A 19,307-nucleotide genomic window follows, 5' to 3' on the forward strand; every position below is an offset into this window, starting at 1 on the left:
TAATGAGTAGTTCTCACTAAATTGTATTAATCAACGTTTAAGGTTACTCACAGTTTTGAGTGTTGGTACATCAATTCCTGCTGGCGAGTTGTGAGCTTTTAACCAAGCGCAATGCATCAATAGATTCGTTTTTTTAAATCATCTAAACAACTCCAAAATAATACCGTTTTGAGGCAAGGGGTCACATATGTCAGCTTAAATCATCGACATGTCTTTATTTATTTATTTATATATTTATTATTATTTTTTTTTATCTATCTTGACTAACTTTCACAACACTGAAAAATGTTAACGATAGGCAGGAACAACATATTCAGATTTTGACTTCATGAACCAAAACTTTCTGGCAAATACAATTCATTTATTTCTATTATTTTAAAAAAAAATCTATCTTGATTGATTCTCACAACACTCAAAATGTTATCGAAAGACAGGGACAACATATTCAAATTTTGACTTCATGAACCAAAACTTTCTGGCAAATATAAGTGACGGAGCGAATGTAAGACTACTGGGGCTTTTTTTTCCCCAAGACAAATACAACGGAGGTGGGTTTGTCATAATATTTGAACACCGATGGTTATATTTGATCGGATATGAATTTGTGTTTCATTCAGACATTTTTCGCCTTGTGATTATTTTAAGCATAATATTTTTATTTACACCAAATTAGTGCGAGAGTTTTTAAAAATTATAGTGTATTCTACAAATTATGTGTTTCTTGAGGACGACTACAGGATTATAACATCAACAAAGCCATATTATTTAATGATAGTAAGATGTGGGTTAATATTTTTTTATCTTTCAGTCTTTCAATACATGTAGATTCTACTACATAATTTCAGTACACTTACGATTATTTTATGTGCATTATCTGACTGCCATCTCTCTACAACCATTACAAACTTTTCCTTCTCCCCATTCTCTTCTTTATTTCTCCTATCTTCTTAATCCTCCCTACCACCTGCCTTTCTTTACAATACTAATCATAATAGTCGGTAACAGCGATGTCTATGTTGCCTGTAAGGCGCTATGTCTCGTCCTACATGTTTTGTTCTTTTTAAAAATCAAAATCACAGAAAATTTGAATTGAACACACACACACACACCACAACCAACGCCCATATTTATTCAAACAAAATAAAATTATGGTTAGGGCCTACTCTACGCCACATGTATAGTAACGTGCATGCCACGTAAGATATGTTGTGATCTCCTAACAGACAGACGTGTTTGTTGTTTGTGCTCATAAAAGCTTTTATTTCTATTGGGTACAAAGGGTATTTCCTATAAGTTTTACACCATATGTCGCGTGATATATCGTTAATATTTATGGTGACATCTTGAATTTTTAATTGTTTTAACCTCTATCATTTTATAAACCAGAACATCGCCATGCTTTTACATTTTTATATATAATTTATTGGTATCACTTATGTTATGGTGTGTCAAGTCGTAATTAACCTGAACTGTGCTCCTCATTCCAAATTTAGACAAAGCTGTACAGGTCGTAACCGCCGTAAAGTGCGAACAATTCAACCTGCATTAGTTTCACAGCACTTTTATAGAATTGCTTAATCTTTTCATGATTATGGAATTTAACTTAGTAGCAATGCCCAATAAATATTACTATTTAAGATCAGTTTCATTTTTATAAGTGGTGTGATTTTTCTAATTTCAAAATCAAAGCCATTTACTTGTATTACTGTGTTTCCCATCAGTTTCGATATTGCAAGTGATGGCAAACATTGTTTTATCAGATTAAAATATCTCTAGTTAGGGTTGAGGGGGGGGGGGGGGGGGGGGGGTTCGGGGTGATAAAAAATCCCCTCTTTATGGTCTGTGAATCTACGGAAGTCCTTCCTTAACACCATCTCTGATCCTAACAATGGTATCAATAGAGATGGTATTAAAAAGGGAATAATAAAGAGAATAAAAAAAAAACACTATTGGTGTTCCAGTTAAACGCCAATCCGGCCGTAACAGAACCTAAAAAAAATTAAAGATTTAAAATCAGAATTTTGAAAAAATTGCCTTTAGAAATAAGAGAATCGACATCCCTGGAAGCATGCAAAAAGAAACTGAAGACTCATCTTTTTCGGTGAGCTCATACTCCAATGAATGATAAATGATTTTTTGTGTTATGAGTGTGTGTGTGTGTGTGCGCGCGCGCGCGCGCCCGCCCGCGCGCATGTGTGTACATGTGTTTAAGTGTTCGTGGGTGTAAACTTGCTGTGTATGGAACCAAATAAATTTATACCTTCTATTACAGCTATAATCTGCGGTCTCACAACACTTCACTTCAACTCGATCGTATATCAAATTGCGTATTATGGGTGAACGTACGAAATGAACTCTACAGACCTTTATAGCGAGACTGTCCACCGCCAACCATCAAATCCAAATGTATTACATTATTTCAAAGATATTCTCTATTCTTGTCACAATGGATCCTATCACATGTTTCCTATGCCATAGCACAATGTGTTAGAGTATGATACATTGATATAATAATAACAATAATAATAATAATAATAATAATAATAATAATAATAATAATAATAATAATAATAATAATAATAATAATAATAATAATAATAATAATAATAATAAATACAACCACCCACCCCACTCACACATAAAACAGTTTTTGGAGTTATGAGCACTTTTCATTATGAAAACCCATTTCGAGGCTTTATTGTTGACTAAGTCATGTAATCTAGTACGTCGCGTCGACAGCAGGACCTGGTGGTTAATCAGCGAGAGTGAATACTTATCGGACCGTTTAACAATGATGCATGAAATCGCGCTTAAACGTCGTAAAACGCAATATAAATGTTGCTGCTTTTATTATATATCAGTATCATTACTACTATGACTACAACAACAACAACTACTACTACTACTACTACTACTACTACTACTACTACTACTACTACTACTACTACTACTACTACTACTACTACTACTACTACTACTACTACTACTACTTATAATGATAATGATAATAATAATAATAATAATAATAATAATAATAATAATAATAATAATAATAATAATAATAATAATAATAATAATAATAATAATAATAATAAAAGTACTTACTGTTCCTTCTGCTACTGCTGCTGACAATAATGATTTATACTTATACCGACATCCCTTATTTATTATTTTTTTGTTATTTATTTTCAATTCCATTGTATTTATTTTCCAACAACAGTCTACACGTTTTATATTTCACTTTCTAAACTGCATTACACAGTTCCTCCCCGCCTCCCCTCTTTTCACTTAAATAATTGCGCACCTTTTAGAAATACCTAGTATTCTAATTTAATTCGTGCTTCCTTACAATGGAGCATATTATTTCCTGCCAACCAATGTTTTGTTTATTCATCTTAACAACGACACTACCACATTATCTCATTCATCTGTGGTGTTTCATTCATCCTGTTTTGTTGATAAAGGGGAAATCCGAAACGTTCATTTGATCTGTTTTTGTAATTAAATTGAAGCTTACATTCAATTTCACATTATTAGTTAAAACGCAATAGAATTTAAAATAGCTTGAACGTTTATGAAAAGTATTATTGATGCATTGCGTTTAGGTAAGATACTCATAGCATCCGCCAGCCAGATATAACGTACCAACACTTAAAACTATGTGTATCTTTCAGCGTTTATGGTCTGATTTATTGAATTTAATGAGTACTTATCATAAAAATGGCTGTCTAAAACATTAACAAAGAACTGAGTCACGTCAACTTCGTTCCTTCTATGTTAGCAATGAAATTGAGGCAGTGTGACTAATTGTTTTATTAAAGGCGTAGCGCGCACAAAGTAAGGCATTTAATGTGTAATAATAATAATTAATATTACGACCTATCATGGATGTAGCCTATTCTTATCCTACACACGAGTGAGATGTAATTTTGAATATGTTGATGGGTTGGAGTTGTTCCCCCTTGTAAAAATATTGATCAAAGCGGTGTGGTAAGTAGACTTTGTTTTCCTCTTACGTTGAATTGGGATATCCTATTCTATCATTTTACTACATATTCGAGTTATTGCTTTATAAAATTTATTTTTAACATTTTCTTTTCTTCGATTTTTTTTTTACTCAAGCAAGTTAAAAGTGCATGATGTTTGTGTTGTATGGCGTTATAAGGGGGATGCGTTTATCACAGATTCTGTACCTTCTTTCGTGTCCAAAACAGTGAAGACTTATGAGGGCAACCCTTGTGTAAACACTATTTTTTAAGGGCTCTACAAGTGAACCTAGCTCACAAAAGTTCACAATTCATAAGTCACCAATCAGGGGACTGAATTGGTTATAAAATGGGTTTTTAAAAAACTCAATAGGAGGTGCAATTAACCAGTGGATTCGTGGCACACCCCACAAACCCGTTCAGACCACATACATTTGTAATATGGAAGAAAAGTGTGATGTAAAAAAAAAGACTAGTTCTTATTTCATTGGAAATGTAAAACCACTCTTACCTTACGCTGTGTTCTCTAATCCCTATATCTGATTTCAGAGTTGCTTTCTGTCTTTGTCTTGGAATGGGATTACTTAGTTTTGTCCTAGCCCGAGTACTTCACTGGGAGGGAAATAGTCATATGTTTAGTTATAGTTTTGGGAGATGATATTTGTTCCTTGTAAATCATCTCTTTGTTACGTAGTTTTAAGTATTAATATAATAGTTTGTAAACATTTGAGTGTATTCCTCTTAGTGGGGACATGTGCTTGTGTCTGAATGAAACTTTTAAGTGATCCCAGACTAAGTATACGTATTGTGTGCTCTTGGTATCTACATATATTCCCTAATTGAACCAATTCCCCTTTGTCTTACTTTTTCTCGTGTGCTTTCAATTGTAAATCTATAACTTTTTTGACTATCCCATTTTCTTCCTTTTTATTGGCGCTGAAATGACTTAAATGTGTCACAAACGCCGTAAAATCATTTAAAACAAACAATAAAGAGTGATGACATCTAATTTTCTAGTCTAATTATATGCTGATCGTCAATAAGTATCATCGCCCTTTTACATCCCGTAACCCTAAGAATCTGCCTATACATCCTTCTACTGAAATAATTATGCCACCTTTATGTAACCTATTCATTATTAGTACTCTGAAGGACTGGCTACATACACACTCCCAAGGATATAGGAACCAAAAGAGTAGAGGGCTTCATGTCACCACATTTCTTCCCTATTAATTGGTTGCTTACTAACAATAGAATTGATGAAGTTGACGTCCCACTGCTTTTTGATATTTTCAGACAGTGATTAATTCTCACTAGATCCTGGCAACCAGACTATGTACGTTTAAGGTTACATAAATTCATCAGGCAGTTAGAACATTTAAGTATTTAACTTAAACGCATACCAATGTGCAACTCCTGTGAAGTTCTTTAAGTTTATCAATCACTGTCTGCTAAATATGGGATGTTCGGACAGTCCGAATCCTTTGGGGTTAAAGGACAAGTGGCGTGGTTATGTTCCTCCACTACGCGTTCATTCCAAGTTTCTTCTGATTAATGTCAAAACATTGTAATGAACGATCAAAAATGAGAAGTAGAACGCCACTGGTTCCAAGCTGGTAGGCATGTACTGATAGTATGTACTTTAAGAAACAAATTTCAATAGAACTTGCCCTTCTTAGTTAAAGCAAACCCCTTTTATGCAACACCCAGGAGACCGTATGGAATGCATTTTAAAAAGAGGCAAGCTTTATTGTCATGATTTGTGGAATATCCACCGCTAGAAGTCGATCATCAGTTCTGTATAATAAGCGGCTACGTTCTTATTTGTTTTTGTGTGAGTATTCGAGGTTGGTGGACAAGTTCTTCGACCGATTTGCATCAAAATCGGCGCAGACCTTGAGCTGAACCATAGATATGACTAGATGGCCAACGAAGAGGAATTTCCCGTGGGTCGATCAGCTGTTATTACTGTGTCATACCGGAAGTAGATGGCGAAAGACAATAACAAAGACATGAGTGACGTCACCATCGTTCTATCTATAGGTAGTATGCGCTTGGCTAAGAAGCTCACAACATTGCCATCCGGAACTATAACGGACTAACACACAAAACTATGTGTAACCACGATCGTTTATAGTCTGGTTGATACCGTTTAGTGAGAATTACTCATAAACGAGTGTGGCAAAAACCAATAACAAAGCCCTGAGTGACGTCAACTTCGTTCTATTATATGCAAAACAGAGGAACATAAGTCAGTTCCACGGTGAGTATTCATCATAATAATATGTTAGACATTGATGAAGGAATGAACCAAAAGTTTTTTGACCAATCAAAACATGGAATTAGTGATACACCTTCACACGTGCTTGGACAAACATAGTTGGTTGTTTTATAAACAATAGCATAAATGATATCGACCTCTCTCTCTGATCATTGTTATTGTTATCGTTTTTATACCACCATAAGGGTGACTAGTGATCACACGATTTCCTCGATCATATTCTAAACATTTAAATTTACATAATATAGTTTTCTGTATTGGTTCTATTGATCAAGCGCGAAAGAACAGTGGGTATTTACACGTCATCGGTAGTAAAACCTGTCCAGTTTGCTATGTTTACCAATCACTGCCATTGTATAGATAGTATGCGCTTGGCTTAGAAGCTCATAACATTGCCATCCGGAAGTATAACGGACCAACACACAAAACTGTGTGTATCCATGAACGTTTATAGTCTGGTTAATACAGTTCAGTGAGCATTACTCATAAACGCGGATGGCAAAAAACAATAACAAAGACCTGAGTGACGTCATCTTCGAACTATCTATACATTATGACAACTGTTCGAGAGGCGTGGTTATCTAGGTGTCTTTTGCATCGCAACACCTGATGACACTGTCTTTTTTTTTTTTCCAATCATCTGTTAAATTTGTGAGTGATGCTCAGGATCTGTGGGTTGTTTGCTTCAGTTTAAAGGTAAGTACTCAGGGTGGCTTCGGGTCGTTGGTTTACAATTATCGGTTAATATAATATCAGGGGCAAAATATACTTGATTTTAAATTTTCGAGTAAAAAATAAAACCACTCCGTATTAACAAAAACTACGTCACAATCGAGCGAAACGTATGTATGGAAAGATATTCATCAAAAATAGGATGTCTTCGAGATTTTGAAATCGCTGTATCCTTTCTTTTTAAAAATATAGCCTTGTGGAGAACATTGTGCTTTATTTGAGTCAAAAAAAAAATTGTACGGCGCACAACTCAACTGAAAGATTTGAAAATTAGAAATTTATTTTTTACAGATAGATAAACAGATAACTTGATTTCCTTTTATAATTTAAAGTCAGTTTGAAAGTTCGTTAAGGCAAACAAATATCATTAAAAAAAATTACCGACGACACTAACACTCCCAAATCAACCAATTTCTACACTGTAAAAAGTTGTTAGTTTGGCGTTTTTTAAGCAAATCGTTGCATTCGAAATAATGTATTCACTTAATTACTTTAATGATTTCAGACCTACACTAAGTTTTCAAGAGTTTTCAAAATGTTAATGACAACAAGTATTATTATTGCCCCTTTGATGCTTTCAATGTGATGGTTTCGGGTGGATAATACCCAGGTTTAACTTATGGCCACACCCTCAACTCTATCTGTCCTGTAGAGTCCTTACTTCCGTTGTGTTGTTGATTTAGCGGTGATCCGTGTTGTTATGTAGTAGTGTCTTCTCATTGCGTGTATGTTTGTGTGTGTGCGTGTGTGTGTGTGTGTGTGTGTGTGGTGTATAGATAGTATGCGCTTGGCTAAGAAGATCACAACATTGTCATCCGGAAGTATAACGGACCAACACACAAAACTGTGGAAAAAAAAAAAGGGGGGGGGGGGGGGGGGGGTGTCCATCAAGTACAGAAATTCCTGAGCGAGGAGGGGGGGGGGGGGGGGGGGGTGGTTTGCTAGGAACTGTCAGATTGGCATTTTTCAGCACATCGTGGCATTCATACTGATATTATTCACTTTATCACATGAAGGTATTCGGATTTACAGAAATTTTAAACAAGTTTCACCGATTAACATCAACTAATTCTACTGCTGATATTGCTGTCGTTTTTATGCCATCGATGTTATAATTATTCCCCAGGGAAATATTTTGTTAAACGTTGTCGGCAAACTGTCAGTTGGTTCTGTCTCGCTTCAAGCCCGAACAAACCAAAAGTAGACAAATTCGGGGACTTGATATTTTTCGCGTCAGCTTCAAATTTTCATTTGACCTCACATAATTTAACTAAAGGGGAGACATTCCGAAAGCTCCTACATCCCCAGTATTCTTGCAATTTGTATTTTCACCGTTGATCTTTTGTAGGGCGTTTATTTATTCAATTTGTCATCATATAGAAGCATTTTAAAAACTCTATAACAAACCTTGATAGATTTGTGAAAGTTTAAAATTTCCTAACTTGACCATTGTTTTGATTCTCGGCCGCCATTGTTAGTACACAGCGACCAAGTCATGTTACTAAAAGTACTTTATCCTTAAAAGGTATGACACCCGAGTAGAGTGAAATGATAGGTGAAAAGTGTTTTATCCATGGATAAAGAAATGAAAAAGTGTATCTATATGACAAAGCAGAGTGATACTCAAGGAAAAAAAAGCCATCCCAAAAAAATCTGCCTTCCTAATTTTTTTCTGCTTTGTCAGACCTGAGAGATTCTTGCTTTGTCAAGGACGCCATCGCCACCACCACGACCACCACTACGCTGCTACTTTTATTGTTATTATTATTATTATTTTATTATTATTATTATTATTATTATTATTATTTTTCTTGTTGTTGTTGCTATTACTATTATTGTTATTATTACTATTATTGTTATTTTTGTTGTTACTATTATTATTATTATTATTATTATTATTATTATTATTATTATTATTATTATTATTATTATTATTATTATTATTATTATTATTATTATTATTATTATTATTTATGCTTATGCTTATGCGCTCCCCACACAGCGGTGATTGGGCAGCTGTGCCACCCTACCCAAAATGTAGGGGGAAAAAATTGCTGTCAGATTAATGCTACAGAAACCGCACCGACACAAACTCTGGCTGTTTGACCAAAATACCGATAGGACTATTATTTATATTACTTGGAGTGTTTTGGAGTGGAAGAAAAAAGAACTCCTATTTAAAATGTGGCCAGAAAAGTTTTCCTTCAAATATCGATCGATTTCGATTACTCTCATATGGGCAAAAAATCTAAACCTTGGATTTCGCGAGAACCCGTCTTTAATAAACTTTTTCAAATGAGGATAATTTAAATCGATCGATATTTGAATGACGAGTTTTCTGGCCAAATTTTTAAATACGTGTCTTTCAAGAGCACGGCAGTTGACTGGTTAATGATCCTTTCTAAATCCTACCCTGAGATTGTGTGATTGGTGGATTTTAGTCTGATTAATGCAATTTAAGATTTATTTTTATTCTGTATTTCTTCTGTGAGGTTTGTTGACACAGCACGCTAGTTTCCGAGAGAATGGAATTGGAAGATAAGGGACAAGTCAACCTGGCCTATTATGGAAAGGTAAGAAGAGAAAATATTTAGATATTATGATATTGGGTTGATTGATTATGTTGATGGTGTAGAGGATCACGATGATTGCGACGATGGTGGTGGTTGTGATGATGACGATGGTGATGGTGTTGTTGGTGGTAAACATTATTGAGGTGGTGGTGGTGGGTGACGTTAATATGACGATGATGATGATGATGATGATGATGATGATGATGATGATGATGATAGTGTTGATGGTGTTGATAGTGTTGATGGTAATGATGATGATGACGACGATGATAATGAGGGTGACGTTGGTAGTAAACATTATTGAGGTGGTGGTGGTTGGTCACGGTAATATGATGATGATGATGATGATGATGATGATTATGACGTTGGTGATGATGGTGGTAGTGGTGATGATATTGAAGAAATGACGATGATGATGATGATTATGATGATGATGATGATGATGATGATGATGATGATGATTATGATGATGATTATGATGATCATAATGATGATGATTATGATGATGATGATGATGACGATAGTGTTGAATCAGGATGCCCCCAAATGTTTAAAGAGAATTGTCTCCTTCTCTATGACAGATTTAGTAACATTTTTGAAAATGAACGTGCTATCTGGGTTTGTCCTTTCTTTTCGGAAGTAGTAGTAGAAGAAGAAGAAGAAGAAGAAGTAGTAGTAGTAGTAGTAGTAGTAGTAGTAGTAGTAGTAGTAGTAGTAGTAGTAGTAGTAGTAGTAGTAGTAGTAGTAGTAGTAGTAGTAGTAGTAGTAGTAGTAGTAGTAGTAGTAGTAGTAGTAGTAGTAGTCGTCGTCGTCGTCGTCGAAGAAGAAGTAGAAGATGATGATGATGATCTCTCTCTCTCTCTCTCTCTCTCTCTCTCTCTCTCTCTCTCTCTCTCTCTCTCTCTCTCTGCCTATCGCTCTTTCTTTCCTTCTGGTCAATCCTCTCTGAATGTAAGGAATAATAATTGATGCTGTGAGTTTATGCAAAATGCTCACAACGTCCGCCAGCCGGACACACGCACCAATACACAAAACCACATGCAATCCGAACGCCCAAAGTCCGACCGCTAGAATTCAGTGAGAGTGAGAACCATTCATTAAAAGCGGCCGGCCATAAACAACTTTAACTCACTCAATCCTGGCGGTTTTTGCTACTTTTCAAAATTGGAAAAAATGTATAAAAATGAGTATGTACTCGTACATAGATACTTTTATTCAACTATCATTAACAAGCAAAAACTAAAAACATTAGCTGTGATACTACGCCTATAATTTGTCTCAGAAAAATGTAAATAGGCATGGGGTAAAAGTAACCTGGGTAAACTACGGATATAGTCGGTGTTAGGGTTGAGTGAGTTAAGGAGTCGAGTTACTTCAATTTTGTTTCTCCCATATGCAACAAAGCTACACATATTAATACTCAGAGGCGGTTTCTGGTTGTTTATTTAAGGCGGCATGGATCGAAAACATTCTCTCACCGTACTCAGGTGTAAAATGAGTATCTGACCGGAATCAGTGTTGTGTGTTGTCTGTGTTGGAGGAAATGTTATCTCGCCCAACAGGCATCATGTCTCATCTTCATGTTGCTATTGGCTTAGGAGCCCTTTTTAAGTGTCTTGAGCTCACTCAGTGGATATTGCGCAATATCAATGTTCTAGTCCGCTTATTTTTTAGAATGCATGTATATTGTCAGTAAAAAAAAAAAAAAGGGGGGGGGGGGGCATGTGTGGTTTGAATTTTAAAGAGATGTACTCACGTAACTGGCATTTACGATGGGCATATATTATAATGTAAAAGAGGCCCATTTGTCGGTTTTCCACAAGATAAAAAAATGTGTATCACCCGATCATTGAAGTCTATTGATCCTTTCATAGTTGTTTCGGTATGGATTGCGATACACGTCTGTTCATTGAGATTTGTGAATATCATTTTTAAAAAAAACCATGACAACAGCAATTAGACTGCCATATAAATTTCTTCCTTCGAAAATCAACTGTGATAACAGTCATTAATAGAAGGAATAGAAAATCCAACCTCAATGCACTACTTATCTACTCCAAAGACAATAACATCACTACAAGTTGAACTGCTGTGTGTGTCGGGTTAATAGACTGGGATTCTTATTCATAGCATCATGGGGCTTTACTCGGTGAATGATTTGTGTAATATTCGTATTGATGATTAACATCCATTTGAGCAAAACGACTAGCATAAGTTCTATATTTATTGATATTTTCTTCATCTGTATCATTTGATTACAACAAACCTGTTTTTCCAATGATAAAACTGATATGGTTTTGATTTCTCTCAAGTCAGGCCTCAAGGTGTGCAAAACTAATTTTGGAGGCTTGACCTAGTTATTTTAGCAGTAAGACTCCTTCCGCACTAGGACAAAACTGTCCTAGGACAAATTTGTCCTGTCCCGCTGGAGAAAACTTCTATTCAAATGGGGTTCCGCACTAGGACAGGACTGTCCCGGGACACACCTGCGCGAATGCATTATTTTTTTATTTTTTTTTTACAAGATTCAAAAGTTAATTTGTAGGCAATTGTCAATATAACTCATACAAGAATATACTATTTTCATCAACAAATCAAGTAAATAAAATCAATAATAAAGCAAGGCAAATAATGATAGTAATAATGATAGTAATAATAATAATAATAATAATAATAATAATAATAATAATAATAATAATAATAATAATAATAATAATAATTATAATGGTGATAATAATAATGTAAAATCTTCTATTTAATAGATTAGTTATTTAATAGTTTGAATTATAAATTAATAAGTTAAAAAATAAGTCCTTGGTACAACTCTAATAATTCACATTTTATGAATCAACATAAGATACGACATGACGATAATGATTTTTTACACTGTACAATGGGATTTGTTTACATAAGATTTATATAATCATGAAATATTCTTATAGCAAGAGTAATATTATTGCTGCTGCTGCTACTACTACTACAACAACTACTACTACAACTACTACTATTACCACTACCACTACCACTACTACTACTACTACTACTACTACTACTACTACTACTACTACTACTACTACTACTACTACCACTACTACCACTACTACTACTACTACTACTACTACTACTACTACTACTACTACTACTACTACTACTACTACTACCACTACTACTACTATTACGACTACTACATCTACAACAACAACAACAACAACAACAACTACTACTACTACTACTACTAGTACTACTACTACTACTACCACCACCACTACAACTACCACCTCTTCTACCACTACTTCTACTACTACTTCTACTACTACTACTACTACTACTACTACTACTACTACTACTACTACTACTACTACTACTACTACTACTAGTAATGGATGAAATAGAGGTTGCATATTTCTGTGCTTTATTACGTGGAAAAAAAAAAGACAAATTGAAAGAGAAAACAATATTGGGTGCATCCTTTAATGACCCAAAGATTGCTCAAGGGTCAATTCCGTAGACTCTATGGTGATCTCCGATCTTATCTTAAAATGACTTTCTTGGAATCACCTCATTTTACCCAGGTGCAAATGAGTACCGGTTCGCTGATGAAAGTAATCTTTGACGGACTAGTATCATTCAAGAGGATAATAGAAAGTCAGCATAGCTCGGTGGTACGGTCTTTGCTTGGTACCCGAAAGGCATCAGTTCGATCACCCGCTGATGCGCTGTGTTGCCTTGAGTAAGTCACCTCGCCTAGCTCAATTTGCGGCGCTGCACTGCGCTAACTAACGCCTGGGTTATACCTCGCCCTAGCTCAATTTGCGGCGCTGCATTGCGGCTGACGCCTGGGTTATTCCAGTCTTCCCTTGGAATAGACCCTCGAGAAAAATTTCCCCTATGGGATGAAAAAGGGAATTTTATTTTTTTAAATTTTAAACTGTTATCTGTCTGCTAAACGCTACACCAACATGGATAAGTTCCGGATTTATAAGCTTAGGAGGCAAGATGGCCCATGGTTAGCGCGTTATACTCTGCACTCAGAGGTTCTGTGTTCGATTCCGACCGAAGCCAATTTGTACTTTCTAGAGCAAGAAAATTTACTCCAATCACTCACTCCATTCAGGTGTAAAAGGGTACCTGTCAAGCTGGGATAGTAATCTGCGATAGACTAGCGTCCTGTTCAAAGGTTTTCAAACAAATACGTTAATTGTCCACTTCACGCTATTGAAACCGGGATAACTCCTGTACCATTGGCTACAAGGCTCTAAAGGACTTAATTTGTCTTACAATGAGTCCAAGTGGCTCAGAAGGACTTACTTAAAAATATTTTCATTGAGAATTCCCGAAATAAATAACGATAAAGATAATTGATCCCACATGTTACGGAATAGATATGTTTTAGACACGTTACTGCTGTGTCACAAAGTGTGACACTTCTTAAATTATATTTATAAACATACGTTTTTAAATTGCCGAAAATGTTTATGTTGCTATGCCTTCTGTACGTGGTTTCATCACATAGAATTATTTTTTGAATTGTTCTTGCTTTTTTATATTCAGAATTGAAATAAAAAAATAAATCATAACTGTGAAATTGAATGTAAGCTTCAGTTTACTATACGAAAACAGATAAAATGGACGTTTCGGGTTTCCCCTTCATCAACAACACATGATGAATTAAAAAAATACAGGCGAATGAGATAATGTGGTAGTGGCGTTGTTAAGATGCATAAACAAAAACATTGATGGGCAGGAAATTGTATGCTACTTTGTGAAGAAGCGCGAATTAAAACAGAGCAATAGAAATTTATAAAAGGTGCGTACTTAATTATGTTAAAAGAGGGGAGGCGGGGAGGAACTGTGTAATGCAGTATAGAAGACAGTGAACTAAAATAAAGTGTGGACTATTGTTGGAAAATAAATACAATGGAATTTGTACTTTCTAGAGCAAGGATGCACTAATTTTGTTTTCTCTTTCAATTTGTCTTTTTTTTCTACGTAGTAAAGCACAGAAATATGCAACCTCTATTTCATCCATACTACTACTACTACTACTACTAATACTACTACTACTACTACTACTACTACTACTACTACTACTACTACTAGTAGTAGTAGTAGTAGTAGTAGTAGTAGTAGTAGTAGTAGTTGTAGTAGTTGTAGTAGTCGTAGTAGTCGTAGTAGTAGTAGTAGTAGTAGTAGTAGTAGTAGTAGTAGTAGTAGTGGTAGAAGAGGTGGTGGTGGTGGTAGTAGTGGTAGTAGTAGAAGTAGTAGTAGTAGTAGTAGCAGTAGTAGTAGTAGCAGCAGCAATAATATTACTCTTGCTATAAGAATATTTCATGATTATATAAATCTTTTGTAAGCAAATCCCATTGTACAGTGTAAAAAATCATTATCGTCATGTCGTATCTTATGTTGATTCATAAAATGTGAATTATTAGAGTTGTACCAAGGACTTATTTTTTAAATTATTAATTTATAATTCAAACTATTATATAACTAATCTACTAATTAGACGATTTTACATTATTATTATTATTATTATTATTATTATTATTATTATTATTATTATTATTATTATTATTATTATTATTATTATTATTATTATTATTATTATTATTATCATTATTACTATCATTGTTTGCCTTGCTTTATTATTGATTTTATTTACTTGATTTGTTGATAAAAATATATTCTTGTATGCGTTATATTGGCAATTGCCTACAAATAAACTTTTGAATCTTGTAAAAAAAAAAAAAAATAATAATGCATTCGCGCAGGTGTGTCCCGGGACAGTCCTGTCCTAGTGCAGAACCCAGAAGTTTTCTCAAGCGGGACGGGACAAATTTGTCCTGGGACAGTTTTGTCCTAGTGCGCAAGGAGTCTTAATGTGTATCAGTTGTTTGTGATGGGAAGTGGATAACTGTGATTTTAAAACAGAAGAAAACAGTCTTTTATATAAAATACTTGGGCGGCCTGTTGACTTTTTGGCTCATGGTAGCCCCCATACCCCACCCTCAACTCATTGTCACACGTCATCTCGCCTCGCGTGGGACAACAAGAAAAAGAGAGCCGTCTGTGATGACGCACAACCTTCATGGCTAGTAAGGCAGGAGAGATGCGCGAGTGCTAACGAAAAGCAGCATATGCAAAAATTGAGACCAAAAGCAGTATCTGCTAAATTTGAAAAATATAAGGCGGCACAAAACAACATCGCTCAATAGACCGGCCGCCAGTGTTAATACTATATACTCTCAATTATTTTGAGTCCCAATCATACTCTCTAATGTCATATCATGAGTGCATGTACACACACACACACACACATACACACACACACACACGGACATACACACACCAATAAACTATTTCCCCTTGTTCTCTCTCACACACACAGACTCACACACACACACACACACACACACGCGCGCGCGCACACAGTATCTGTCATCCTGTTCTTTCACATATATATATATATATATATATATATATATATATATATATATATATATATATATATATATATAGGAAGTGGTTATTCAGTATCAGATACTGAATAGTGCTTTGCCACTATTCAGTATCCATAAGGAACTCTTTTTCATAGAGAGAGTGAAAAGTGCGACAATCTGGTTGAATGGAAATAAACTGTTGACCTACTTCCAGATTGAACACATGCACTAACTGACAGCCCGAATCAAAGCTGTAAAAATATTTTGATCGTAATTTTTTTTAAATTTCTGCTTTTATGCAATTAACATAGTTCAAAATATCAAAATAAGAGTGGCATTCAAATCCATTATTATTTTTTTTTAATCAAGTAGTTGGAGTGATTTAATCAGTTATCGATTTATTACGAATATCTTTTATGTGTTATCATCTCGTTGTTGTTTTTCATCATTGTGCTCTTCTATTGTTCATTATTTTTTAAAATCTTGCTTTTTTCTGTTTGTCTCATTTGTTGTTGTTGTTGTTCTTGCTGTTGTTTGTTTGTTTGTTTGTTTTGTCATCTAAGGCAAACCCGATTCATTATAAATATGTGGGCAGACTTTCTGCATTTTTTAATTGAGCGATGTACTTCCGTGAATTAATTGCCGTACTATATTAAAATTTACGTGATAATAATAATAATAATAATAATAATAATAATAATAATAATAATAATAATAATAATAATAATAATTTAAATAGATACTGAATATTAGACTACAATTGACATCTATTTACTGAATACACGTGGTATTGTTAGGGGTGTTTCTTTTTTTACGAAACCTGCCAAAAACACGCCGATACCCGACAAAGTTATGGGAAGTAGGCAGCAGTGGGGAGTGAACCTGGGACTCAGGGAAGTGTACACCGTTGGGGAGTGAACCTGGGGCTGGGTTTCGTTAAAAAAAAGCAATTACTTTTTACGAAACCCGACAATATCCGACAAAGTTATGGAAAGAAAGTAGGCAACAGTGGGGGAGTGGACAGGAGATTCAGGGAAGTGTACACTATTGGGGAGTAAACCTAAGTTTATGGTTTTTTGGCGGGTTTTGGCGGATTTCGTAAAAAAGTAATTGCTTCATTCTCGTCTAGTACCCATCTCCATAGTCCGGCTTCATTTCCCACTGGTATCCATCTCCCCTAGTCCCAGGTTCATTTCCACTGATATCCTCTTCTCACAGTCCCAGGTTCACTCCCAACCGGTGTGCACTTCCCTGAGTCCCGGTTCATTGCCCAATGGTGCCCACCTCCCATAACTTTTGAAAATTTCGGTAGGTTTCGAAATAAAAGTACATTCTGAGCTCACTGTCCACTGGAATCAGCCTCTCGCAGTCCCAGGTTCAATCCTCATCAGTGTCCAAATCCCAGATTCACTCCCCACTGCTGCCTGCTTCCCATAACTTTGTCGGGTTTTGGCGGGTTTCGTAAATAAGTAATTCCCCCTCCCCCTTGGTATTGCTTTTTTACAAAATCCAGAGTCCCAGGTTCACTCCCCACAAGTGTACACTTCCCTCAATCTCAGGATCACCCCCCACTGTTGCCTGCTTCAATAAGTTTGTCGGATATTGGCATATTTTGTCGGGTTTCGTAAAAAAGTAATTGCTTTTATATGAAACTCGCTGAAACCCGCCGAAAACCAAAGTCTCAGGTTCACTCCCTACTGGTGTACACTTCCTTGAATCTCAAGTTAACTCCCCACTGTTGCCTACTTCCCATAACTGTCGAAAATTGCCGGGCTTCGTAAAAAAGTAATTGCTTTTATGTGAAACTCGCTGAAACCCGCCAAAAACCATAGTCTCAGGTTCACTCCCCACTGGTGTACACTTCCCTGAGTCTCAGGTTCACCCCCACTGTTTGCCTACTTTCAATAACTGTCGGATATTGCCGGGTTTCGTAAATAAGTAATTGCTTTTATGTGAAACTCGCTGAAACCCTCCGAAAACCAGATTCTCGGGTTCACTCCCCACTGGAGTACACTTCCATGAATCTCAGGTTCACTCCCCACTGTTGCCTACTCTCCATAACTCTCTCGGATATTGCCAGGTTTCGTCGGGTTTCGTAAAAAAGTAATTGCTTTTATATGAAACTCGCTGAAACCCGCTGAAAACCAGAGTCTCAGGTTCACTCCCCACTGGTGTACACTTCCCTTAGTCTCAGGTTCACTCCCCATTATTTGCCTACTTTCCATAACTTTGCCCCATTTTGTTGGGATTTGGCGCATTTTGTAAACAAAAAGTAATTGCTTTTTATTTTTACAAAACCCGCCGAAACCCAGTCCCAGGTTCACTCCTCACTGGTGTTTACTTCCACGAATCTCAGGTTCACTCCCCACTGTTGCCTACTACCCATAACTTTCTCGGATATTGCCAGGATTAATCGGGTTTCGTAAAAAAGTAATTGCTTTTATATGAAACTAGCTGAAGCCAGCCGAAAACCATAGTCTCAGGTTCACTCCCCACTGGTGTATACTTCACTGAGTCTCAGGTTCACTCCCCACGCTTTGCCGCATATTGCCGGGTATCGTAAAAAAGTAATCCCCCCCCCCACATTTTTTATTGCTTTTTTACAAAACCCAGAGTCCCAGGTTCACTCCCCACTGGTGTACACTTCCCTGAATCTCAGGTTCATCCCCTCCCCCCCCCCCCTACACACACACACACACACACACACACGCTGCTGCCTACCTCCCATAACTTTGTCGGATATTGCCGGGTGTCGTCGCGTTTCGTAAAAAGTAATTGCTTTTTATTACGAAACCCGCCGAAACCAATTCCCAGGTTCACTCCCCACTGGTGTACACTTTTCTGAGTCCCAGATTCACTCCCACAGCTGTCCTCTTCCCATAACTTTGTCAGGTTTCGGAAAAAAAACAACACCGTATTATAGTGCAAAACCACTATTCAGTATCAGATACTGAATAGTACAAAAGCACTATTCAGTATCAGATACTGAATAGTGCAAAACCACTATTCAGTATCAGATACTGAATAGTGCTAGCCATAATATATATATATATATATATATATATATATATATATATATATATATATATATATATATATATATATATATATATATATATATATATATATATATATATATATATCACTTCTTTACTACTGACTCCTACAGATCTGTTTTATGCATTTTACTTTGGGCAATCTTCGGGGAGTGAAATCGTTATTGTTGTTATTATTATTTATAATTGTGTTTTGTTTCGTAACACCAAATCACCAAAAACATCACAGGAAGTGCGAA

The 19,307-nt window shown here is 35.7% G+C and overlaps 1 protein-coding gene across 5 annotated transcripts in view; it reads left to right on the forward strand.

Annotated features, from left to right (window-relative positions):
* The first annotated feature begins 392 nt into the window (after window positions 1-392).
* Window positions 393-19,307, forward strand: part of LOC144965126 (solute carrier family 28 member 3-like) — a 39,625-nt gene continuing 20,710 nt past the window's right edge. Inside the window, exons 1-3 of one of the 5 annotated variants that reach the window (XM_078900085.1) lie at window positions 536-774; window positions 3,606-3,990; window positions 9,492-9,572. In XM_078900085.1, coding sequence (XP_078756211.1) covers window positions 9,525-9,572 — 48 coding nt within the window. In that variant the 5' untranslated portion in view covers window positions 536-774; window positions 3,606-3,990; window positions 9,492-9,524. Of the gene's footprint in view, window positions 782-3,605; window positions 3,991-6,227; window positions 6,250-9,491; window positions 9,573-19,307 lie in introns of those variants that run through there. The other 4 variants (XM_078900084.1, XM_078900082.1, XM_078900083.1 and 1 more) reach the window with 4 other exon arrangements.

This window comes from Berghia stephanieae, chromosome 2 (genome assembly GCF_034508935.2).
Source record: "Berghia stephanieae isolate SIO BIC M18660-M18661 chromosome 2, UCSD_Bste_1.3, whole genome shotgun sequence".
NCBI lineage: Eukaryota > Metazoa > Mollusca > Gastropoda > Nudibranchia > Aeolidiidae > Berghia > Berghia stephanieae.